This window comes from Tachypleus tridentatus, chromosome 1, assembly GCF_004210375.1.
Source record: "Tachypleus tridentatus isolate NWPU-2018 chromosome 1, ASM421037v1, whole genome shotgun sequence".
In the NCBI taxonomy this organism is placed as follows: domain Eukaryota; kingdom Metazoa; phylum Arthropoda; class Merostomata; order Xiphosura; family Limulidae; genus Tachypleus; species Tachypleus tridentatus.
Window position 1 is genome coordinate 84,148,892 of NC_134825.1, and position 27,770 is coordinate 84,176,661.

General features: G+C 32.8%; 2 protein-coding genes across 3 annotated transcripts in view; one reads left to right on the top strand and one right to left on the bottom strand.

The window, feature by feature from the left end:
- Positions 1–566, bottom strand: part of LOC143254093 (uncharacterized) — a 31,830-nt gene extending 31,264 nt beyond the window's left edge. The window contains exon 1 of the mRNA XM_076508867.1: positions 453–566. Within this exon, the coding sequence (XP_076364982.1) occupies positions 453–507 (55 nt within the window). The 5' untranslated portion in view covers positions 508–566. The remainder of the gene's footprint in view (positions 1–452) is intronic.
- Positions 567–1,658: 1,092 nt separating this feature from the next.
- Positions 1,659–27,578, top strand: LOC143254123 (uncharacterized). 2 transcript variants are annotated; one of them, XM_076508923.1, is made up of 7 exons: positions 1,659–2,009; positions 2,747–2,845; positions 9,369–9,951; positions 13,516–13,657; positions 18,830–19,084; positions 19,496–19,636; positions 27,378–27,578. In XM_076508923.1, exons 2-7 carry the CDS (start codon positions 2,751–2,753, stop codon positions 27,386–27,388), a joined length of 1,227 nt encoding a protein of 408 aa, XP_076365038.1. In that variant the 5' UTR covers positions 1,659–2,009; positions 2,747–2,750; the 3' UTR covers positions 27,389–27,578. The 2 variants fall into 2 exon arrangements, with proteins under 2 accessions (XP_076365038.1, XP_076365032.1); XM_076508917.1 differs by lacking the exon at positions 27,378–27,578 and having other exon boundaries at positions 19,496–19,884.
- The last annotated feature ends 192 nt before the right edge of the window (positions 27,579–27,770 follow it).

Genomic DNA, 27,770 nt, shown 5'->3' on the forward strand with positions numbered 1-27,770 from the left:
AGTTTTTATCCTTGTGGTAATGTCTTATATTTTGTATTCATGTTAGAATCAAACACACGTGTTCATAATTTATGGTGATTATGATGGGACAAATATGACACTACAAATATAAAATTATAACTTTAAAACAATATGAAATTTATTATTAAACTTTCGTTCACTGCATGACTATAGTAATAAGTAATATTCAGTACAGTATTTGCATTGTGCGAATAACTATAAGATATGAGTACCTTAGCATTAATCTTACCTATTATTACTGTTGTACTAGCAGTACAGTAGTGTTAACAGTAACAATATATAGTAGCATTACTACTAAGCAAATGAACACATGAACTGTACCAATGTATCATATAACTAATATAAATTATTAACAAAAATAGTAAACAAAAAGTTATCAACAAAGTTATACACACTTCTCTTTTTCAAATATATGAAATTAAAATTTGTACCTTTCAATGCCCTTCGAATTTCCACTGAATTAATCGATTTTCCCATAGACGCCATTTTACCCGCTCTTTCAGGCACACGTGGGTTCTAACATGCCCTCTAAGGGTAAAATTATTCACAACTTAAGTTATATAAGAAACACAATTTTCATTTACCAGATATAAAATAATTTCAACTTAAAAATAAGTATTTGATAAAACAAGTTTGAGCACACAAATTTAATGTTTAAACGTTTTATTTGCTCTTCAAATAAATAGTTTAATTGGTATCATCAAAATCCTATTTATTGGACTTGTATAGTATTTGCTTTACGTACTTTGAGAATTTCATTAGAGATAATGATTCTTTTTCCATGTAAATTTTTTTATAAAACATTACACGTTCACTTTGCTCTAAAAGAATTAATTTCTTCGTATTTTAAAAAGTATCACATTGTAGCATAAATTATCTTCCAACGTGATGTTTTGTTTTTGCGATAGTATTTACAAATATTGAAGCTCTCAGTGAGACAGCTGTAAGTCTACACTAAAACCCAGGATATGATACCCATGGCGAACAAGGCACAGATAGTGCATTGTTTGTGATTAATTACAAACAAAAATATAAAAGCCAAATTTTTTATTAGTTTATTTTTACAGTGACTTTCAACATCTGGCCTACTTTGTCGCAAGGTGATTATTTACGAAAACGAGGAGAACAGGTCTCTAGAATTTTTTAAGGGTATAAAATATTTTAAATAAAATACTGTAATGCACATTCCGGCTACAAAAGCTGTCCTTCACAATTTTCGAAACCCAAATTTAAACAAATCTATTTATGCACGTGTAAAAGGAGTCCAAAATATGATTATTACTGTAGATTACTTATTTTGCGAATAATGTTACTGAAAAGATAAATACAACGAATCGATATTCTTCAATCATTTTTTCCGGAAAATCTAATTAATGTTTATTAACACTAAATAGTGTCCGGGTGTAGTGAATATTTAAAAAAAAATATGAATAATTAAACATATTTTTATGTAATCTTCTAAAGTCTGTTAACACTTTTTAACAAGTTGGAACGATTTGAACTTTGAAAATAAATAAAATAAGTTTTCAAAAATTACTATGCATTTATATTCGTTATTTTAAACCAGTATTGTATAATACGTCAGAGCTAGTCAATATGCGCAAGCGAGCTGTTTATTGTTCACGACAAAGGTTAGTGGAGCTAAAATCGATAGGAAGAACTGTTCGTCTGGAGCTAGCAGCAACTTGTCGGAAGATAGCGCTGAACACATCCAAAACATATAGTGTGGGCTTCTTGGTGTTAGTGACAGGCTTTGGTGACTCGTGCATTGTCGTAGGTTAGGTACATCGTTGTTCCAGAAGATGAAGCTTACACAGAACATCACTTGCTTTACTAGCTATGTATTCTGACAATGAGGTTTACTTACAAACAAAAGACCGACAGTAGTTTGCCATTATGTATTGGAAAAATCACAGAGCCGTCACAGTTTATGAAAACAATCAACATGTTTTGTTCTAATAACAATACTTACCGATATAACATATCAGGTAAGAATATACTTTTACTTATAGAAATTAAAGTAAAAATTATAATTTGTAAAAAGAAAAGTTTATCAATAGTTTTAATTTCTAACAGTAAGGAATGATTTTCAGTAATCTCGAAGTTTTAATACGAGATGTTAAGAGTAAATGTTAACGTGTTGTTATCAGATCTCTTAGGAATCGATTTTCGTCAGCAGTTCTCAAGGTTACTTACTGCCATGGGTAAACATATAGTGGAACGAAACGAAAATATTTAATATTGACTCGACTTTGTAATGTCGAGAAAACGAATGTAAGTCCGTTAGTACTTTCAAAAGTAACCGATTTGTCTATTTTAATTTTCTATGTAATTTAGAACTAATATTAAGATGCTTTATTTTAACTTTAATTTACTGGAGAAGTTATTTATCTTGCAATACTCTGCAGGTTCTCTGTGAAGCCACTTTTGCAATTACCTATTTATTAATCTCGATATCATTTAACTTAGTTATGCTACAAGTATTTTGAAATGATTTCTGTACATTGTATTAACTCCGAGTTTTAATATAAGGAATTTTATTCATCTGTTAAATTCATAATAAAATGATAATGCACACACACACACACACACACACATACATACATAAAGTGATAATACGTGTAAAATAATTGTTGTATCCATAAACAAAAATTAGAATTCAACTTTAGAATGTTAAGCTTTATTTAACCTGATAATATTGTGACGTTTGTGTTTGTTTTTCCAGGATAATGCTACACATAAACATGGACCATTCACAAACGGAAAGTGCTGCGACACCTAGTGGAAAGAAAAATCCGTTTGATTTCTTTTCTAACATTTTTAGGTAAGGTCGTGTGTTATGTTCTAAAGATTACATTTAATTTAACACAAACTTTAAAAATAGGGAATAAATACACGAACTGTTTTAAATACTTGAATATATTTTAATTTAAAGTAGCTATTTAGTCAACATAAAAAAAGAAAAGAAAGCAAATCTTTACGAATCTGAGGTTGTCTTCATGAGTAAGGGTTAACATTGGAACATCAAGAGATGTTTTTAAGTTTATGAATGAAGATTAGTTATCATACCATTAAAAAATTTAGTAATTTAGAATTGGTGGATATAACCTAGTTCTTTTAAAGTAATGGGACAGAACCCCATAAAAATGAGGATGCCAAATTTTTTCACTAATACTTCCATTTTTATAAGAAGTGATATAATTCACGGCTTGAATTCTATATTTATCACTTACCGACAACAATTAGTATACGTGTGTCAAATGTAATCTTTTCTGTCTCTCAGACAACATTATAAAAGTTCTAGACTGACTAAACCAAATTATGAAAGTTACGTGTCTCAACTTACTGCTGAACCTAGAGTGTTATATATTTTGCATCACTAAGATGAAAAAGGTAAGTTTTTTCACGTGGAATTCCTTGAACACAAATGGTGTTGGGTTATGTAGACTCTCACAACGCGGTAAAGTATCCATGCTTCCCTTATCCATTTCCATTAAGTTCAAACATGCTGAAACAGGATCCACAAAACACTATTATTTACAATTTGAATAACACAGTCATATCTAAAGCGTTCTTCAGTTTGCCATCGAATCCTCAAAGTCAGTAATAAGTAGAGGGATTCATTGCTCAGTGGGTGTGCTTTTTTCATAGTTTTTTACCTAAGTTTTAACTATCAAGATAACATGAAATCGATGTCTTGGATTCAAGGCTGCTATGAGTAGCTTATGAGATGTAGACCCTCCATAAAACCCATCAGCCTTAATTTTCCTGTATATAGTGCGTTTGATCATCTGTAATCTTAATTTTTTTTCAAATTTTAGATACAGATGTAATGCCAAATGGGAATTTCTGTTTCCTAACACTTTTATAGTGATTAATTTTGGGTAGTTGAATCGATAATACTCGATGGTTTTCATTACATATATAGGGACTAAAAATGCTTTGAACACTCACACCGCAATCGTTGTTTTCAAAAAGTTTGTATTTAGAACGAAACAACTTTATTTTCTATTTTCTCGTGATGTATTTACTCAGACTGGTTGTTTGAGACTAACCCTTTTAAATAGTACATGGGAGTTAATGCAAATTTGGGCCCGGCATGGCCAAGCGCGTTAAGGCGTGCGACTCGTAATCTGAGGGTCGCGGGTTCGCATCCGCGTCGCGCCAAACATGCTCGCCCTTTTAGCCGTGAGGGCGTTATAATATGACAGTCAATCACACTATTCGTTGGTAAAAGAGTAGCCCAAGAGTTGGCGGTGGGTGGTGATGACTAGCTGCCTTCCTTCTAGTCTTACACTGCTAAATTAGGGACGGCTAGCAATAGCCCTCGAGTAGCTTTGTGCGAAATTCCAAAACATACATGCAAATTCAGTTGGGATTAGAACGTTTTTAGCTGAAAGAGTGCTTTTCTCAGTAATTTTGGCAGGGGCGAGTTTCTAAAGCTGACCGAGCCACTTTTGCTTGATGTATAATACTGTTATGAATAGAGCCTGCCGGATCCCCTTTTTTTATAGCTGATTAGGCATTTAGGCTTAAAACCGCCCCTGAATTTTGGTAGTATAACAATTACAACAGAGATGATTTTAGCTACTATTATTACAATAATTTTGAAAAAAAAGATAACTAATAACCATTTCTTTAATGTTTCTAGTTGAATTTATTAATAAGTTAGAGCCGAAGTGAAGACTACTTAAAGTACCAAGTGTATTAAAAGATAAGTCACTGAAACAATGCAGAATATTATTAGTTTTCGGTGATACTTGCAGAAACTTATGGTCCAAAAACAAGTGTCATTTTAGCGGTTTTCAGAGAAGATTTAAAGAAATATCAAGGTCAAAGCAATACTATTTGTTTGTTCAGTAGTTTCAACAGCAATTATTGAATGTTTGTTTGTTTTTGAATTTCGCACAAAGCTACACGAGGGCTATTTGCGCTAGCCGTCTCTAATATAGCAGTGTAAGACTAGAAGGAAGACAGCTAGTTATCATCACCCCCTGCAAACTCTGGGGCTTCTCTTTTACCAACGAATAGTGGGATTGATTGTAACATTATAATACCCCCATGACTGAAAGAGCAAGCATGTTTGGTGTGATGGGGATTCGAACCCATGACCCTCAGATTACGAGTCGAATACTTTAACCACCTGGCCATGTCGGGCCACCCAGTTCTAGTTTTCGGTGACGCCTGTAGAAACGAATGGTCCAAAAAAAAGAGTCATTTAAGGGTTTTCAGAGAAAACTTAAAGAAATATCAAAGTCAAAGCAATACTATTTGTTTGTTCAGTAATTTCAATAGCACTTATAGTTAGGTCTACCTTGTATCGGCAATACTAACTCTTGTTTTAGTGGTATTTTTTAAAATCAATGTCATAGCAAATAGTAACCGTCGTTTTATTCATGCCTGTACATCTAAACATCTAACGTTCAATGTCATAATAGAAAGTAAATGTCACTTCAGTGACATGTTTTGAAGTTCTACGAAATAACGAAGATTAGCAATAAGTTAGTGATTTTCAAAGGTGTTTATAGAAAGATCAACGACTAGTATTCATGACAATAATTTTCAAGGTTTTTACGAAAAAGTCAGCGTCGCTATAACAACTGAAACCACCCATGTCAATAATATTCAATTAAAGGGTAATGTTACGGTTTGTTGCAGTTGTAAGAGTTTTAACAGGACTTATTGAAAGGTGTATGCTGTTATAAGTGCTGTCAGTACTTTGTATTTGCAGTAATTTTAGTCTTCCGCTGGTACAGCGGTAAGTTCATGGATTTACAAAGCTAAAATCAGGGTCTCGATTCCCCTCGGTGGACTCGCCAGATAGCCCGATGTTTTACCATACTAACTCACGGTAATTTTAAATGGAATCGTGTAAAAAGTGTTAACATATCAGTGAAGATTAACTTGCATTTCACAATTTTCAATGAGTTTTTAGGAAAATCAAGGAGGCGAGAACTCATAATAAAGGTTAACACTGTAGTACAAATGTCTTTTCACTAATATTTTTTGTCGTGTGTGGCCTACTGATCAGCATTTAGGCTACACAAACAGTCTAGGGCTCGAAACGTTATGCTACTGAACACTCTCAGCACTTTCATTTGTAGATGCATTCTTAAATGGTAGTCAGACATAGCATTCGTGGTGCTGGGTATTGCTGACTGACTGTCTCCCTAATCACTAGCTCAAAATTATAAACGGTTATGCTTGAACCTTAGGAATCTTTGACCTGGTTATCCATAAGTTACCATTCAGGATGAAAGTTTTAATTGCTTCTTTTGTTAATTTTTTCTTTTTGAATTTCGCGCAAAGCTACAAGAGAGCTATCTGCGCCAACCGTCCCTAATTTAGTAGAGTAAGACTAGAGAGAAGGCAGCTGGTCATCACCACCCATTGCTCAAATCTTGGGCTACTTTTTTACCAACGATTAGTGGATTGACCTTCACATTATAACGTCTCCATGGCTGAAAGGGGAGAGCATATTTACTGTTACGGGGTTCAAACCTGCGACCTTCAGTATACAAGTCGAGTGCCCTAACCACCTGATCATGCCGGGCCCTTTTCAGTTGCAATCAATGGTTTTAAATAGTGTTTTCAGTAATAGCAAGGTTTTCGTAACAACAAACTGATGTTGTAGCAGAGTGTTCCCTGACAAGTCAGAATCATTGCAAAAAAAAAATTGGCTCATCAAAGACAACATAAATGTAAAATAGTTCTAAATTTGAAGACCAAAAGTCAATAGCTGCTTTCGAAGACATGACAGTAGTTATAATTTTGTAATTTTTTGCGCTTATTTTGTTTGTATTTTAATTTCGCGCAAAGCTACACGAGGGCTATCTGCGCTAACCGTCCCTAATTTAGCAGTGTAAGACTAGAGGGAAGGCAGCTGGTCATCACCAACCACCGCCAACTTTTGGGCTACTCTTTTACCAACGAATAGTGGGATTGACCGTCACATTATAACGCCCCCACGGCTGAAAGAGTGAGCATGTTCGGTGTGACGGGGATTCGAACTCGCAACCTTCAGATTACGAGTCGAATGCCTTAACCACCTGGACATGCCGGGCCTTTTTGCATTTATTAATCAGGCGTTATGAATACACCATCTTTTTTATAGAGGTGATGGGAGATTCAAAAATTGAAAAAAAATGAATGAAAACCTATTTTTTGTTGTAATACAATCAAAATTTCCAAAATAAAAATAGCGTTATTTATATTTCTGATTATGATGATCTTCTCTAAACAAAAAAACATAAATATTTTTTCTGTCAACTATTAACTGGTATTCAGTATATTTGTATATTATGTGATGCAAACTAATGTAACTGTTTTCTTTTTGTCGGTGCAAATAGAAAAAAAAACAACAACTCATGAATTTGTTTAAAGGATGCCAAATACTCTCATAACAAACCATAAACTTCCGCACTTGGTCCCTGTATTCCATATTCATATAAATATTTCACGGATGAAATCCAGAGCAGATATATATTACTTGTTTTAACTATTTTCGCGGTTCATTTCTAAGAGCTGATAAATCGATGAAAGTTCACTTAGAGGCAATAAAAACTGGACGAACACAGACAAGACGATAATGCAGCGCCACAACACCCCTATGAGTTGTATAACTGACTCAAACTATATGTGTCGACGTAACTTGTGCGTGTCTCAGAGTTAAGAAGGTTATTGAACCCAGTTTTACTGGATTTATGTTTTTCATAGTTACATACTTGCCATTTGAAACCGAGCTCTCACTTCGGATTGTGGTCCTTTCTGAAATAAACCATTAATCAATTTCCTTAATCGTCAATTGAAATTCTGTTTACACTAAAATTTTTTCCTTCTCAATAAGAATATTGATGTATTCGAAAAGTCAAGTTTTAACTGAACCTTTACCTATACTAAAGCATCTCTCTCTTGTTTGAATAATTACATTTTTGTATTGTGTGTATGCCTTCATTAAAGTAAACCTGTATTTACTGCTCTTATATTTCATAGATGCCTTCATTAAAGTAAACCTATGTTTACTGCTCTTATATTTCATGGATGCCATCATTAAAGTAAATCTATACTTATTGCTCTTATATTTCATAGATGCCTTCATTAAAGTAAACCTATATTTACTGCTCTTATATTTCATAGATGCCTTCCCTAAAGTAAACCTATGCTTACTGCTCTTATATTTCATGGATTTCATCATTAAAGTAAATCTATACTTACTGCTCTTATATTTCATAGATGCCGTCTTTAAGTTAAATCTATGCTTACTGCTCTTATATTTCATGGATTTCATCATTAAAGTAAACCTATACTTACTGCTCTTATATTTCATATATGCCATCATTAAAGTAAACCTATACTTACTGCTTTTATGTTTCATAGATGCCATCATTAAAGTAAACCTACACTTACTGTTTTTATATTTCATAGATGCCATCATTAAAGTAAACCTATACTTACTGATCTTACATTTCATAGATGCCTTTATTAAAGTAAGCCTATACTTACCCTTTTTATATTCTACAAATATCATCTTTAAAGTAAACCTATACTTACACTAGCATGTCACTTCTATAAGGAATATTCATGTGTTCGGTAATCGTTAAACTTACATGAAAGTGTTTATTTTATTTCAGACATTTGGGTGGATTACTGTTTTACTTCCCTTGTTTAAATTAACTATTTGATACTATTAATTACATGAATATTTGTCTTTAGCACATGTCAAGGTGTAAGGTAGTGATTTTCAAAGACTAATTATTAATGCATATGTACTTATGTATTGAATTTTATTATAAAATATTATTTTTCCGTATGTCGTTTGATATCTTTTTTGGATGATTTATTTATAACAGCTTACAACTGATTCGTCCAAACAGTGAAATAAGACAAAGAGCAGTATTTAAGGTTACTTAATAAATTATTTTTTGTCCTATTTCTTAGTTTAAAGTTATTACTTTGCTTTGGGACATTAAGGCAAGTTTCAAATGTGTTTGTCTATTAATTTATTTATATTTAAGACTAAACATTTTGAGAAAATTAAAGTAAGGTTGGTTTAATTAGATCAGTTTAGGTTATGATAAGTTGATTTTGTAGCATTCTGTTATGGTTAAGATGTTCTTTTTCTGACATATGTATATATATATTATATATTTTGCATTACATGTTTCTTCTTTTATATTTAAAATTAGTTGTTCATTTTCATTTCTTGTTAATTGATATGTGTTAGTATGTTTAAATAAGCTCTTTTACATATTTTTTTTTCTATTTACACACACAAACACATCTATATATATATAATTCGGAACAACCAATTCTATGCACCTATGTGCATCGATGTCTTTAATTTGCAGGAGAAAAAACAAGGGTTCAGAAACAGATGGTACAGATAGAAGTGAAGAGTCCTTAGTAGGAAGCGAAAGTCGACTTACTCCTGAAAACAGGGCTCACCAAAGAAGTCCGATCTTCGCATCACCGCAGAACTGGAATGAAGTTAATTCGTATGATGGCATGTTCTCTCGTTCACCCGTGTCTCCGAGGAAAGGAAAAACCATCCATCAGGACATGGAAGCCCTCCGCCTATCTCGAGGAGACAATCCTTACATCCAGCAAAAACTGGAGAAGATCAGTTGCTATGAAGAAGGGTTTTCATCACCTTCCAAGTCGGATCAAGAGAAGTTAGTTGAAAACGACGGATCTCCTTGTGATGAGGAGATTGACGAAAACTTGCACGCTCACCTGATCCGCAGTCCGCCTCCACATTTTCCTCGAACAATTGCGGAATTCGTATTTCCTGACAAGAGCGATTCCCCACGACACAGACCAAAGGACACTCAATCGGGGGTCTATCCCACTGAAACTACCTTCACGGCGTCCCCTGGAATCAGAAGTCAATACACTTCTCCACAAATAGGAACTCGGAGTTTGTTAACATCAGTAAGTAGCATTATATTTCAGTCATGGCAAAAAAATTTTCTTACAGCTAGTTACGCTCGAATTGGTTATATTCTGCTGTTTGTATTACATTGGATTCCTTACTCAAAATAGCATCTACATACAGTATTATTGTTTGAAAACTGACGAGGTATATGTATTTTACAAAGAAATTTATAAAACAATTCGAATATTTTTTCTCCAAAGACCAAGGAGAGAAATATTATGATAATTAGTAAATATAAATGACAAAATATATTGCATGTTTATGTTAAAAACAACAACAACTTTTTTAACTGGATTTTACTTGCTAATTGTTATACAGTTTGACTTATTGAAAGGACGAACAAGAAAAAAACGAGAAATAAAATGTAAAAGGAAAACTGTTCATTGTTTTCAGTTATTTTATTTGCCTAAAATATGAATTTTGGATAATTCACAATTATTTCTTTTTCGAGTAATGTAATACTTGAAGAGTTACTTTCACAAACGACCGAAATAAGTTCTCAAAGCTTAATATTTGTAGAATTGTTTTTAGGAAGGTGCGGGTATTATGTGTAATATCCTTTCACCTAAAATTAAAGAAACATTCATTTGAAGCATACCTTGAAAAAATGTGATACTTTTTAAAGAATTAAAAAGGCTAATATACATATATCTAAGTGAATAAAATAGACAAAATATTAAAAATATTTAAAGAAAATGAATCAGTGTTTTCACGTGTATACTATGTTAAAATTTTATTGCAATGTAAATAACGAAATATCTCATTATGGGAAGGACCATATCCTTTCATCAGTATTATGTCGAAGCTGCCAAACAAACACGAGCTATTAACGATAGTATTCTATTACGAACATTGACCACGGATGATTTTAAAACATTGATAAACTGGCTAGTGTCATCGTGTTTGTTACATGGTAGATGAATGTTTGAAAATTGTACAAAAGTTTAAAAACGAATACACTTTTCTGAGAAACGAGCGTAGAAATAAGCAATGTCCTACTAATAGAGTAATGTTGTTGTTGGTAGTTAAGCAGAAAGTTACACAAAGGGATATCTATACTCTGCTTATCACAGGTATCGAAACCCGGTTTCTAGCGTAGTAAGTCCGTAGAAATACCGCTGTGCTAGTGGAAAGGCTATTAGAAAACAAAATGTATATAATGAAAGAAAATAACATACAGATTAATAAAACTAGTATAAATAAGGCACCTCAAGTAGGATTACAAATAGTTTCTTTTCGTTATTGTTAAGCCCAAAACTATACGTCTGTCGACTTAGCATTAAATAACTAGGGGTGAGAAGCATTTGGTTAAGAGACAAAAGACAAAACCATTACCGCGAGAGTGTGACACACAAATACGACAAACTTAACGTATGGAGTGGAGGAAACGTAACTTTGGATAACAGGTATGAATTTTACTTGATGATGAAATCCAACATGTGTGAATGAGTACACACACATATAGGTGCATAATTATACAGGACATAAATTATGCAGTTTTAAATGTAGATTGTTGGTAAAATATAACCGAAACGTTTAAAGTGAAGACGTTCAGAGTTTTCATCACATTATTCACATTTTCATAGATATAATATTATCATCTGGAAATGAAAAGTTTTAACTTTCTAAAAAGCACAAACAGTTTAAAGTTACATAAAACACAGTTAAGATAACATAAGATATGTGAAAAGAATAGAAAGAAACCGAAAACCTAGTAGGGAAGCTAACTAGGTTCGTTAGAAAGTTTAGAATGTCAGTAGCGAACCAACTATGCATGGGTTGATATCAATTTTCTTATGCCTCGGGACAGAGATAGGAGGCAACACGTGGGAGAACAGCAGAACAGCCATACTCGTCTCTTTCTTCTTTCAGAATACTTTCGATTTTGTGAACAACAACATATTTTCTTAACAAAATACTGAAAATATTACCTGTACTATCTAGAAAAAATCTAACCCCTATAATATTACTAGTTATATAAAACAAAAACTTAAAATGCTACTTTTAGAAACTCATTTAAATGTGTTAGTCTTTTGGTTTTTGAATTTTGCGCAAAGTTACATGAGTGCTATTTACGCTAGCCGTCACTAATTTAGTATTGTAAGACTAGGGGGAAGGCAGCTAGTCATCACCACCAACCGCCAACTATAAGGCTACTCTTCTACTAACGTATTAGGATTGATCGCATATTATAACGCCCCCACGTTGAAAGGGCGAGAATGTTTGATATGACGGCGATTCGAACTAGCGACCCTCAGAGTAAGAGTGAAACGCCCTAACCACCTGGCCATGCAGAGCCGTTGTGCTAGTCTCTAATATACTACTGATGCTATACCGATAGTTTTGGAATGTCTCAGAATCACTCGTGATCTCTGGCACTGAAGATGTCATTAAATAGATAAAAAAAAAAATTCTATACAATTATCAATATGTTATGCACAAAATAAGAAACTTAACTTCAACAAATACTACAAGTTGATTTACTTTATTACCTTTAGGCTTAAGTTCCTATCTTCAGGACATAAAATCTCTTTACCAGCATGATGCATATTTACTGTTTAAATATTGTTTGTTTTAATTTCAGGAAAGGTATTAGATGACTCTTTGCGCTAGCCGTCTCTAATTTCGAAGTGACAAACCAGGCGGCTAGTCAATACCAGCTGCCGCTATTTCTGAGACTTCTCTTTACCAAATAATACCTCACGACCGTAAAGGAGGATATGTTTGTTGACTGTGTTAGAACTAACGATCTCTAGATTGCGAGTCGAGTGCTAAAATCACTATTTCAAGCCAGACTTCAGTATTTGAGTGATTATATTAAATGACTGATACAGATAACAACAGTCGACTTAAACAAGCTTCGCATTTATTCAGGTTTTATAATTTAGGTTTAATTATGACTCTAGAATAATAATCTACTTATGACAATACGTTATATCTTCATTGTGATCAAAGATTAGTCGAAACCTTTTCTTGTTACATAAAATCTAGCACATTGAACTTGTTTGAAGACATATAATTGGCAAAAGTTTATTCAAATTTCAGAAAATGTGAAATGGATGTAGTACACCGCTTGCCTGTTGTTTGTTTGTTCATTTGAAGTTAAGCGCAAGGCTACACAAATCTGTGCTCTGCCAATCATAAGTATCAAAGCCCGATTTCTAGTGATGTAAGTCCGCTGACATGCCGCTATGCCACTGAGGGGTTTTTTTCTACTGTTGGATATGTAACAGAGGTTTATATTTATATGTCTAATTAAATATTAAGGGTCTTTTTCTCGGGAAATATAAAAATCATATGAAAAACTTTACGTATAAAACATTGGTTTTCTTATTTTTCCCGAGTTATTGTAATTGTTTTTGTTATTGTTATTAAAAATATTGTGCATAGTTTTTATTCCCAAATTAAACTACTGTTATAAATAATGGTTATCTTTGTCGTTGTAACTAGTCTAAAAGTTTTAATTTGACATCTTAATTATGCTGAATGCTCTAGTGGTTTTTGTGTTGTTTTACTTCTGCCTTACTTTGCGCATACTAGAAATGATTCCCTTTTTATAGCTCCCATCTGTTGAAGCACTACAAAAGAGAGACACAAAGAAAACCAAAGATTTAAACCCTTTGCTTTGTAAACCGTGTATGGAAGTAATAGATCCTGGAATTAAAGAGATACTTCAGTCACAGAAGAAGAAGTTTTTCTCTAGTAAGTTTGTTTTCTTTCATGATATAGGAGACAGGAAACTGTTGCGAACTGACGATGTGTTCGTTCGTAATGTTCGTTTTTCAGTTCACCTACAAGGTAATTATAACGAAATATCGATACAAATTATCACAGACAGTTAAAAGAACATACGATTATATTTTTGAGTGAATTAAAGTGTTTTATAAATAATAACTTACGTAGCGTAAGATTCTTAGTTTCTAGGATAATTAAGTTGAAATAGCAAGTTTGTTTCGTTTTTAAAAGCAAAACAACGCACGCGTGTACATGTTTTGTTTTTATACTGTCATGAACATTTGACAGGTTAATGTGAATCGATCACTGCTCATTCCGCTTGAGTTGAAAGGAATGTCTCCATCGTGACAATATAACAAACATAGCACCGAAATCATTTTACTATATATAAAGAACATGGAAAGATGGAAAAAATATAAGTGCGTAATGAAAATCAAAGTAATAAATTTCTGGAGATTTATTCAGTTTTTGTTAATTTCACTTTAATTTTATTCTATTATTTAAATATTATTATTCTTATTAATATTTCAAGATTTTATGTGAATAATGACACAAATATTCCACATATCTTCAGAAAATGACTATAGAAAACGATTATAGAAATATTTTCTCAGTAGTTCAATATAAAATGTTAGCACACAATTATGCTCAATTTAATTCCAGTACCTCAGGTAATTTTAGGCTTAAGAGCATACTGCTTTTGTCTTTAGCAAAAATTTCTTATGTTGAGTTATGACACTACATATGAACTTACAGAAAATAAAACAACTGAAGACGGGCAGTTTGGTAAGAGAAAATGAAAGTCTTAAATTATGCATTGTATTTCTTATCTGTAGAATATATAAAGTGTTCCACAATGAAACACCGACCGATTAAGATAAAGATTTTAGTAATTATTTGAAAGTAAAGAGTTATCAAATTTGTTATATACATTTGGTATTCCATAATGAAACGTTGATCAATATTGTAGTTGGTGTTCAATCATGAAACACGAATGTTTGTTTGTTTGTTTGGTTTTGAATTTCGCGCAAAGCTACTCGAGGGCTATCTGTGCTAGCCGTTCCTAAGTTAGCAGTGTAAGACCAGAGGGAAAGCAGCTAGTCATCACCACCCACCGCCAATTCTTGGGCTACTCTTTTACCAACGAATAGTGGGATTCACCGTCACATTATAACGCACCCATGGCTGAAAGGGCGAGCATGTTTGGTGCGACCGGGATTCGAACCCGCGATCCTCAGATTACGAATCGAACGCCTTAACACACTTGGCCATACCGGGCGAAACACGAAAAAAAATATGGACAGGCGATCTCATAGGAAAACAGAAACTAGAATAATCAGTTTAGTAATAATAAATTATTGAATGATCTAAATAGTTTATCATTTGAATTACTAAATAAAGTTACTGTGGTTTATATCGTTGTTATATAGAATTTTTTTTTATGTTATCAAATATTATTTTATTTGTACATATAAGGAACATAAATATGTGTCTTTTTTTTTGTTCGTTATGTAACTTATCCTAGGTCACTTGGCCAAAGTTTGTGGAATTATATCTTGAAACAAGAGGCTTGTTAATGGCGATTCAGAATCCTTTCACACATTATTATTGCTATTATTGAGCATTCATAATCTATTTGACGTAATTTAACGTTAATTTGCTTCGTAGATGACACTACGTCCTTACACACACACAGAAACGTTTCATTAATTAATTTTTATAACGCAAAATACACCCAGTCTGGGGTAGGATACACAAACGTCTTTAATATCTCAAATAGTGCACTAACGCTCTCTAGGGAGGAACATAATGAAGAAATGGCTGATAGTATTGTAATAATGCACAAACCCAGCTGACGTTTCCATTTCATCAGCCATCATAAGACTGATATGAAGGGCCGTTTGTTGAGGTATACTTGCTTTTTACTTTAACCCGTGACCTTTCAAAATTTTCCCGTAAGATACTTTTGCTGCCAATGACTGTGGAAGGACATTAATAGCTGGGTGTTGAAAGTGGGTAACAGAAAGCACCCCTACTGCCACTATTTTCGTCGTTACTTCCTTCTGCAAAGTCATCTTGACCATTGTATCGTGTGTACTATGTTTTAGGTATATATACATTTTTTAGTTGTTAAATCTTATACAAAACCTTTAACGTGGTGTTAATGAATACTCTAATAATGTTTAATGTTATAAAACATTTGGTGAAACTTAGGATTCTTGTGTTATTTATTATATCATTTACCCCCAAGTTTTTATGTTTATAATACAAACAAAGGATGGTTATCTTAGGTATAAACCAAAACAGTTTTAATGATATCTCTACTGAATCATGACTATTAAACTCTTTATTACATGCTGGTAAGTGAACAGGTCATATGTACATCATACTGTATAATTGCAAGTGACGTAGTTTGAGTGCACTTGCAATCATGAAATCGTTTTAAATCTTCTGTGTTCATTATTTTAATCAACAAAATTCAAGATTAGTAAAATAAAGAGGCTGTGAAGAGCTTTTAAAATATTACGTCAAGTGTCTTTGTTGATTAATTAAAAAACAAAAACTGATCACTAAGAGTTGTTATTTTCTTATTTGTTTATGTGTTCTTATTGAAACTTTAATTTAATTAATATGCCCACAGATAGAAAATCATTCACCCTTATTTATTCATTTTTACTTGTTTGTAAGAAGTTAATCGCAAAGCAACGTCATGGACTAAGCATGTTCTACCCATCACGGGTATCGACGCCCGGATTCTAGCTAGTTGTAAGGCTTCAGACACACTGCTGTACCACTGGAGATTTAACTTATACATAGGACCGTACACAGAATGTTTGAAAAGGACTTCTAATTTGTGAAAACAAAAACCAACACATACTGTGAAAGCAAAGTGTGCTAATATTATGATGGTATACTCCCCAAAAAAGTGTAAAAAATAAGTTTCATGAGATTACACTTGGAAGCAATTTTGCATTAAATATAACTTAAACAACTGAATGCTCATTCACATAAAATCTAGAAAGATGCTATGAAAAGTCAACAAATCATTACTCTGTTGTAACACTGCATTGATAGCTGGACGTGAATTAACATAAACACGTTTGTTTTAATATAGTAAAATACTGCACTATCTATATACAGAGTAGTTATTAATTGTTTGATTATATATTATTAATTTAAACATCTCTATACAACAATTGTTTATTAAATATTTAAATAATTGACTATTACATACGTGTATGCACTACTGAAATAACACTTTAACTTGCTCACTTCTTCTGGGGTGCTTTTACATCTCAAAAGTAGGGACATCCGTCAAATTACTTCGAACCCTCTTGCGTAGTGCGTGATATATATGTATATAACCAGAAAATGTTTCAGTGGCAACTAGTAATAAAAATCTCTATGCAAACATAAGTTGTGTTTTCATAGAAGTTTATTCTGGTATTTAAGTGTTTCGTGAGTATATTATCTTATTTTCCTTTTATCATACTTTTATTAATAGTACTGATTAAAATATTTAATATATCTTTTTTTCTTTCCTATAAAAGTTATTTTGTATTATTAGCTTAGTATGTAGAATCAGTTTTTAACCGACTATGCCAAGTTGCGCTAACTTCGTGAGATACAATTGGGATTACAACGTAGAATGTTGCCAACAGCGAAGGTACCCAATTGATGAAACAACGTATTCTTATCTTTATAAGTAAGAACATATTGTCGTAATGCGATCTATTGTTGGTTGGGTTCGTTCTTATTTATTTGGTGAAACTAATATACGATCAAGTCCACATAGTACCAACAAATTAATTCATTTCTTCTTTAATATTGTTACAGCCACTTACACAAGTAGACCTAACTTCAAATATAAAACACTTCAACAGGTAGTGATGTAAATACTGCAGGCTTAATACACTGATAACGTTCAATAGAAAACAGTAAGTACGCCTAATTCACAAATAAGCTTACAAAGTTTCCTCGCTTTTCGCTTTGGTAACTGAATAGACGTTATAAGTCTTTCTGAACAACCTTTTAAACATAAAGTTAATAAACTCATTGAGTATTCAATCAAATTATCAATGAATCTTCATAAATTGGTAACCTAAGTTTATAACCAAAATATCCTTATCTCTGCATAATGCCAAAATTACTGGATCCTTGATCATCCAAATCACGTGCTTGCAACAGTGTGAATACATTATTTATTTAGCTGTGTTGATTACTGAGTTGAGTTTTAGATATGACCGAAATAGATACCTTATTTTGTACAGAAGCTCATATTACCACGAAATAATTGAACCGTGTTTGTTATATATACATTGTTGTAGTTATTACTACATGCACACCCCTGTATCCAGTGTCAGTAGCTAGAATTCATGGTTATTGTTATTATCTTAAAATCATTGTATCATGCACTACGTATTATGACATAAAAATAACTTGTCTTGGATCAATAATAACAACAATAATATCATTATCTTGAAATTATTAAATCAAGTGCAATTAATTACAACGTTAATAGTTATTACAGATCCGAGGAAAAACGATAATCGACATTTCACATAAGCTTCATTTGTCAACGACCATGGTTTGGTTCCGTTGTTTTCCTCATTTATATAAAAACGCCGTTTTACTAAGTACCAACGGTTTCAAGTGTGAGGTGATGTGGTAGAAACTTATAATAATTATTACTTGGTGCACAAATTACGAGTATTATAGTAGTAACTTGTAACTTATAGTTATCACTACCGTGAGGTTATTGCATAGATGTTATGTTGTATGGCCACTATATGACGATAATTTTTACCAAGTGGTGCCTACTGTATGAATGGTAAAATAGTAACTTGTATTATTACTGCCTGGTAGCCAGTGTATGAGTATAAAGGTAATAACTAGTGACTTGTATCTGATGGCTTAGGCTATAGATTTTATGAAAGCCATTGGATCGGAAAAGTTGGTAAACATATTGTCAGCATATCACCTGCAACATGAATCTATAAAAAAAAATCGAATGTATTTATCGTCTTTTGCATCTGTAAACAAACTTATTGGTTCTGTTTCTTAGGTTTTCATAATTTTATAAAAAAAACAACGTTGTTTTATAGTGATTTCAACAATTTTTCTTGTTTTTTTCCCCAGGTCATAAGAGAGATCTGAACCATCGAGACAGAGGACCAGAGGTTATACTCACTCCTCAAAGGACAATGGCTTGTGTTTCCAGTCGACCTAAATGGTCCCCTGCAGTCATCCCCTGTCCCGTGTCTTACCTTCCTTCGCCAGCACTGACGGTTACTAGTTCCATTTCCATGCCTGGACTGAATGGTCTAAGTGGCGGTGAAGAACATGAACTTCCCAGAAGTCTGGCTCCGTTGAAAGGAGTTAAAATAAAATCAGGTATTGAGTGGTTTTTAATTATCTTTTTCAGTATGACTTGATAAATCTTTCAGATTTCCTGTTATAACTTTTCGTAAATTTGAGTCGACCTTTTTGAATACCATATATTTGAATTATATATTATAAACAAACTAGTAATTAATACTTTTAGGAAAGTAAGTTTGTTAAAGTGGGTAAACTATGAAGCTTTTCCTTAAAAAATCAGAGTTATTTCAACGAGTCATTAAAATTTAGTATATTATTTTTGGAGGGATCTTAATATATATATATATGTATAAAACCATCTGAACTAAAGCATAGTACAAATATACCCTACGTTTGATATTGCTTTATATGAATTTATTTCAAATTATGTAGTAATGTTATTTTTGTCTCTAAACATAAGGTAATTGTTACTACGGGTGTTCTCAGGTAGTTTACTCGCGTCCTCGTCCGTGCAAGACCTCGGAGCTCCATCTACAAGTTACGGTTCTAAACGGGAGAGTAAAGCAACTTCACGGTCACTAGTGTCTGGAACAAAGTTCGGAAGTAAAGAATCTTTACTGAAGACGAGTAGGTCTTCTTCACTGGATTCTGGTTAAATTTCATTCATTACAAGAATATGAGTGATTTAAGTCTTTGTAAATGGCTTCTAAATATACAACTTGATGTAAAATATCACTTAAAATATTAATTGTTGTATTTTATTAAATGGAAATTTCAACTTAGAAAAAAAAGAGGTTTATTTGAACTGTTTTTTCGTGAATACTCATGACTAATTTAGATGAATGGAACACTAAAGCACTCGGATTTTGATACCTGTAGTGGTCAGAGCACAGATAACCCACTTTGTAGCTCTGTTTTTAACAGCAAGTAAACAATTTAAATAAAATATTCTAGTCAGCGTAATAATAAGAATACAGTCACTTATTTGAACCTATATAGGTTTATTCATACATAGGAAAATAATTTGAGGTTATTGAAATTCATAAAATATTAGTGGAAACGCTGATTTATTGTTCCTCAATTTTACATTTACGAGCTTATTTTTTGATATGGCTTAAATCGAGGATTCTTCTCCAAGTTTGTTCTTTCTTGGAAAGCGGACTTATCCAAAAGCGTGAATGTCACTGGCTTGTCACACAATCTTTGGTCAGAATGTTTGTTTATTTTGTTATTAAACGTGAAAGTTCAGAGTAGGCTATCTGTACTGTGCCTACTACTGTTTTCGGAAACAGCTTTTTAAAGCTATAAACCTCATCGGAAAGAAAAACAGAGAGAAAGATTGTATTATTTCTCTATCTATGAATGTTCTAAAAATTGCCCAGTTGACGCACAGGACAGATGGTACCTTTAAACCCATTGAGATAGAAAAGATCGCTACATTCAACATAATATATAGTCAATAGAAATATATTAATCGTAATCCAAGTAGCGTTTAATAATATTCTGAATGGTACAAGTCACTTTTACAGCCTTCAAAATATTAATTCATTTATATTTTTTGCCAGTCGACTAAGTAGCAGCTCTTTACGTTATACGTGTACAATAATCATTAAATCTACAACACATTAGTTTGCCTGTGCGGTTTTTTTTTACATTTTAAATTTATAATAATCGTATATTTTTTCAAACTGTGTGATAATAATCAGCGACTTCTGAAACTTTGTCGTACGTTAACCTTCCTCATTAAAACAACCTGAATGAAATTTGTCTTACAGTACAGACCATCATTCGTGATGACCTTTGTCAACCTGAAAATGATTCAAGAAGATCGAAACGTTAAAAGTTTTAATACCAGTATCAGCTGTCTTAAGAATACAAATCACCATTCTTGTCAAGCACTTCCACCACTGTGATATGGTTAGTAGGTCTCATAAATAAAAAAGTATACTTAACCAAATTAATTAGTTTAACCATTTTCATAACATAAATAGCATCTCAACCAATGTTATGCTTATAATATCCCAACCAACCTAAAGATCAGGGCCGGGTAAACGCATGTGACCTGACCTCCAAGTTTCAGCTCATATTGATGAATTTTTGGGTGTAAATAAAGAAGGCTAGTTGCATCTATATTTTACGTTTTATGACAAAGCTACCAACGCTAACCACTGTCCCCTGCTTTAAACTACTGGCCAGAAAAAAAGTAGCCAATTAACAACACCCTAACACCGCCGTCACACTAAGGTATTGATTCTCACTTTCATAACGCGCACATAGTACAGGAATATTTTGTTGTATCACATAGATTCGAACAAGGTTTCCCAGCTTCAAAGTCTAGAACTCTAGCAAAGAACTGATCCGCCTCCAGCAAGCAAGTTAAGGAAAGAAAATTATATTATATCCGTAATACTAATGTGTTTTGACTTTAGAAAACATCTATGAGATGTTTTGCTAAAGCCGTAGAAAGAGCTAATATTAAAGTGTAAAACTAATCGTAATGCAATTTTAGCATTGTAAATTCTTAAACTTCTTGATATCCCACCAGGAGACTCCGTGCAGAAAAGGTCACAATTAAAACAAGCAGTTAGCAACTTCAACAATAAAACCTCAAACCATAGATAACAAGTTTTCTTGTTCAAACCAATCACAGACTCAAAGTGTTGTTTAATTTGCTAATACAGTGTTTCATTCTTATTAGTTTATTTAATTTAGTTTTGTTTCGCATTAAGATAAGGAGTAACTTGAAGATATCAGTGAATGTTGGGGAGGGGGTACGTGTAACATCGGTTGGGGATCAATGGTCTGTATTTTTACCATCGTACGAGGTCGGATCCTAGATGTGTGATAAATAGAGAGTCTTCCACCAAGTCTTGAAACCTTTTGCAAGGAAAAATAAAATTTCTTTATTTGTTAGGTCTAAATGGACCTTTCTTTGGTAGTCCATCGCAAAAGATGGTAGTGATATTTGATAATGTTATATGAAAGAAAAGTATATGGTAATTTGTTTCCTCCAGGACATCTTGTTCTTTTTTTTACGTAAACAATAAAACATTAAGTGCTGACGTTTTTTACACTGAAGAGTAATTTCTCATTGTTTAGTACAGTTTCTCAAGCCCTTTTATACTTTACATTGAGTAATTAATTTTGTAGGTTTATCATCACAAGTTGTGGTTAGTTTCTCTCTAGCACTTGTGGGTCTGGGTTATCACGTGATTGTACTTCTTCATTAGCATAACATGTCAACTAACACATTACCATCGCTTCCTGTCAACAGCTGGTGGCTTCACAGTTGATACCTGTAATAGTAACAATTGTATGAACACCTCCCGAATAATTTTTTGGTGTGTTTTTTTTTTCCCGCATTGTGCGAAATACGTGGGAAAAAGAGCTTCCTACAGAATTTCATACTTAATTACAATTAGGTAACTAAAAACAGTTATGAAAAGTTTACAACAATAGCTACACTGGTATCAAAAAGAGAACAAAAATCTTGCTTAACATGTTCATGTTTTGTCTTTCATAGATTTTCACAGTGTTTTATTGAAGCTTAGGCTCGGTTTTGGTTAACAATGGAAATGTATTTCGGGCACATGTTGTTTGATACTAGAATAAGGACAGGACTATTGAAACGCAGACTAACTTAAGATATATCGATCTTCGCCATTCTTTTACTGGCCTCGTAAAGCTTCTTTGTATTCAGTGACTTTTTTCCACATGATATTACTTTGGGTAGAGTAGTTACTTACACCAAAATCCATATACTCCTCAACGTGTTATTAAATGATAAGAATTGCACGTTCAATAATTCATGTTCATATATTAATGTCTATTTTTTGTGTATCCATGTTTTGAATGTTTAAATCTGGTTTGGTACAAAATGATTACACTATTGATCACGGGATAATGTTTTTGAACAAGGCGTGTCAATGACAGATAGTGTGAACTTAATGTAGCACAGTTCATGACTTATTTAAGTTCCCCTAATAATGAAAAATTGTTTCACTGTTCTGTTCACGTTCTGAAAACTTTTAAACCACACATACCACTAGAAAACAGTTTATCAATTTTTACAAACACACACTTCCTGTTCAATGCATCTCGATGTTATTTCGCTACTAGTATGTTGCACACTATTTTGATATTCTAATACTTATTTGGAAATAATATCAACATATTATTAGTTTTGAATATTAAAAACGGAATTAAATATTCTTTTTCAGTTACTACTGAAGACGAATATTTAATTTCGTGTTAAACTCTGTGTGCTTAGAAAACTTTATATCGAATATTACAAATGCACAAGCTATCTTTATTAACACTAATCTTGTTTTATTGTAATGAGCTTTAAATATATATTTTAAAAGATTTTTCTCAAATCATGTGTTAGAAGTTTGGCAGAGAGAAGTTACTATTGAAATACTTTTTTTAATCAATTGAATAACTATTTTCTTCATAAGATATCGATATTAGACCTGTTATTTTTGACAAAACATGTAATATCATTTCAACACGGAGTTTATATAGATTGGAGTGTGCATGACGCCATGTTTAGTGTCTTCGAGCGCCATATTCTTGGTTTTTGAATTTTGCTCGCAGCTACACAAGGGTTATCTGTGCTAGCTGTCCCCAATTTAGCAGTGTAAGACTAGAGAGAAGGCAGCTAGTCATGACCACCCACCATCAAATCATTATTGAAAATAACAATCGTTCCACAACTGTTCATAATAAGCATACATGCTTACATCTTGAATAATCATATTCCACAACGTTTTACGTTCAGTTCCTTACTCACAGTTTTTGTAGTAAGGAAATTACTGATTTCTTTTGTTTTCGGGGCGATCTTCAACGAATCTTATGAAAGCTTTTCTTTAAAAGTAATCGTAAGAATACTCTTGAGACATCGTCACAACAGACTGAAGGTCATAAACTTATGTTTAATTTTTTCTTATCGCCTAATTCTGTCTCCTTAAATCACGAAAATTATTAGGGACTACATTCGTATTCTTCAAACTAATACTGACTCTAAGTGTAGTTTCACTGAACAACCTGTTAACTAACTATACTAATACTGACAATAAGCGTATTTTCACTGAACAATCTGTTAAATAACTATATTTATACTGACACTAAGTGTATTTTCACTGAACAACCTGTTACCTAACTATGCTAATACTGACACTTATTCTGGCTCTTTTCTCCACCATCGTTGTGTAACTTGTTATCACATTCACAATCGAATTTTGAAGTTGTTTCTTAAAAATTCGATTTTGCATTAGAAATAGTTTTATATGTTTATCATAATATCTTAAAAACTGCATTGTTTGTAGCCTTTGTGACTTGCTGAACGTTGGTGACACTGCTCGCAAAATCAGACATAAATTTTGCAGACACAGGCGACACACATTAAATCGTAGTCTTATCAATCTTAAGATATATTTCAGATGACAAACACTTCTCAGATCTCACATTTTTTGTTTGTTTCAAGATTTACATTAATAGAACGTTATTTACGTGAACGCGAAAAATAATATCATATTTATATTCTAGAAACAATTTCTCCCCTTGGGTTAAACGAGAAATTTTCTTTTTTTTTTTGCTTTTTTCATCCTCTGACTTTTCCTACTATAACCTCTCACATGTCAGTTTTCTTTTTACTTTCGCATGCACGTAATATCTTTACAACAAATGATACACCAGTATATTTACAACAAATGATACACCAGTATATTTTCATTATACTTCACGCGTTCTCCTATTGTTGTCTTTTTTAGTGATATTCGAGTGTGCTCTGTATATTCATCTTTTAAAAAAACATTATCTGAATTAGGATTTAGGCCCAAAACGTTGTTTCAAATAAAAGTTTACTGGTGGGTCAATGGCGAAGTGGTTAAGGCGCTCAAATCGCACTCCGAGGGTTGTGAGTTCAAATAACATGTTCGCCCTTTCAGCCGAATGGGGATGCTATTTGTTGATAAAAAAATAACCCAGGGGGCGGTGATGACTACCCGTTTTTTTTGTGTCAATCAATTCTAAGTTAGGGACGGCTACCGCAGACGACATTTATCTAGCTTTGCGCAAAATTCAAAGCAAGTAAATCTGTGGAACAGATCAAGCTAAAGATGAAACGTATTTGGTGGGTTGATTCCTAATAAAAAATTTCTGTACTCACTCCCTTGTTTCTTTTCTTTTTAATTTGAATAGAATTTGAGTTTGTGTATTCTGGAATCCGAAAATCACGCCCAAATGAAAAATCGCACACAAAACATGGTAGTGGTCGCATATGTTGCACAACACAAAGTTCGATTTCTCAATAACAGCCATTTTCTCCGCAGTTTTTCGCGAGTTGTTTCTATATAAATGGCCGAAAAAGGTTTAATGAAGCACACTTACCGCAATAAGATGGCTAAATGTGGCATCCAATTGAATATGAGCACTTCTTTCATTCTGTGCCAAAAGAACAAAATCGTCTGCCCCTATAGCCATTTGTCAGTACAGTGTGATTTTTGAAGTTAACAGATTGAACATTTTATTAGGGTACATTTCTTTTGGGCTTTATCTTGATTATCGGAAGCCATGACACTTTGAGTCCATGCACCCACCTGAATTCCATCTCCATTTCATTCACATAATGGGCATTAAGTTTTATTATTGTATTCACATCAAGGACCCTGAATTACAACTGTTCGAGAGTAAGAATAAGAAAAAACGACACATAAAGGTATATAATACAACCATAAAATATACTCTCAATAGACATGAAACAAAACAAAAACTACGTTATCCAGTCGCCTTAGTGATATAACTAACCTAATAACAAATTTGATCGATAAATATGAAAATAAACATTAACAATGCGTTTGGTGAATGTATTCATCAAGCTTATTTCTACCTGGTGAGGTTTACTAGAATATATCTTTCTAAAACAATCGGATCACAAAAGATATACACTTTCGTTGCTAAGACGTTCTTGTTGTTGTTTTGAATTAAGCACAAAACTACACAAGGTGCTATCTGTGCTCTGCCCACCACGAGTATCGAAACCAGGTTTTTAGTATTGTAAGTCCGCAGACATACCGCTGAGCCATTGGGGGGCGTTGCTAAGATAGTATTCTTTAGTGTATGTATGGAAAATTACTAATACTATAAACTACAAGAGGATTAAAAGGTAAATAATGGTTATTTAAATATTTTTTTAAGGTTTAAAGGTTGAACTTGTTTTGAATTCAACAAAATATAAATAAATGATATTTTCTTGCATTAACTCAAATCACTTTATTAATACTAGGTTAAATTCTTAACATCAAATCCACTACTTTCAGATATGAACTACGTTCCTGAATGGACTATTTCAATATGACTTTTCAATTTATTAAAACCACGTTTTATGAAATTTCTCGACTTATGTAAACTTTATAAACTGTAGCCAAAGAGTAACATTTCCCTCCTCCCCAAATCCATTAACATTATCAAAGTTTGAAAATACTTTATTTTGCAAACAATACAAAGACTGTGGTTAAAACAACGCTTTAAAACTCATTTTGCTAAAATGTAAACAGTTTGGATTATGTACGTGGGTTTGCTATTTGGGCGGAACGTGTTAGCCTTGAGGAACACCCACAGATGCAGAGCAATGACCCTTTCTTTTAATGTCTAACCAGAGTGTTGTATATCAAAATATGATTAGAAATAACATAAATATTATCATGACTCTTCAGCTGAAATATTATTTCCCTTTTCAGTTATGACGAAACCATTTTAACTTGAAGAAAAACCTTTAACCGTTTTGAAAGTTGATATGAGATGCCATATGTGTTTGCTTTGACGTTATATTAAAATCATTTCATTTAGATACATTTAAATAAATCCTACTAATTATTTGCTACATATATTTGGTTTCGCGTGCCACAGTGTGAATATACACATGTACGTGCGTGTGGGGAGACAGGAGATGCAAGAAGAAGATAATAGAAAAAAAAAAAAAAAAAAAGAATTCTCTGACCAATCCATATTTTTCCATTGATCTTCAGTTTATATGCTATCAACACCAGTTCGCTCGGGTTTCAAAATTTTTAATATTTTGGAAATTTCTGAACAAAATCCATCATGCCCGATTCATTTCGAGTTGCTTTGACACAAATTGGTTGTTGTAAGATGACATTTAGTTCTGCACAAACTTTTTGATACTTTTGTTTTCGTCTCACCAATCGTTTTAATGCTAGTCTGTCACGATTTGCTAACTTAGTTTTTCTATCACCCTTATGTTTATCTGTCGTGGTTTTATTTTTCGATATCCACGCTGACATTACTTTTGACACTGTTTCTCTGGATACATTTGTGATATTCTCAGATTTATTTCTTTTCCTTTTAGCAATCGAGTAAGAGCGAGATATCAGGAGGTCGACAGAAAATGTTTTGCAGAGTTGATAACAAATAGCATGTGTGACGAACAGCACCTTTAACGGATATTAAGAGTTTTCAGGAAAACCTGTAGATTAGAATGAAAAATCTGTCCCTACCACGAAAATATGTTCTACAGTGCTTACTTTTTCAAGGCATGCAGTACCCCTTTGGTAACCTAAATCGAAAATTAAGGCAAGTTTTAACCTAAAGATATCACCTGACCCGTCAATGAAAATATTGTTGTTCACTTTTACATGGCGTGTTATACTTTACAGCAATTTTTCTGACGAGAAAAAGCAATAACATCTTAAAAGAAAGACTCAGAACAATAGGTAACAGGACAAAATAAACTCAGTCTTGA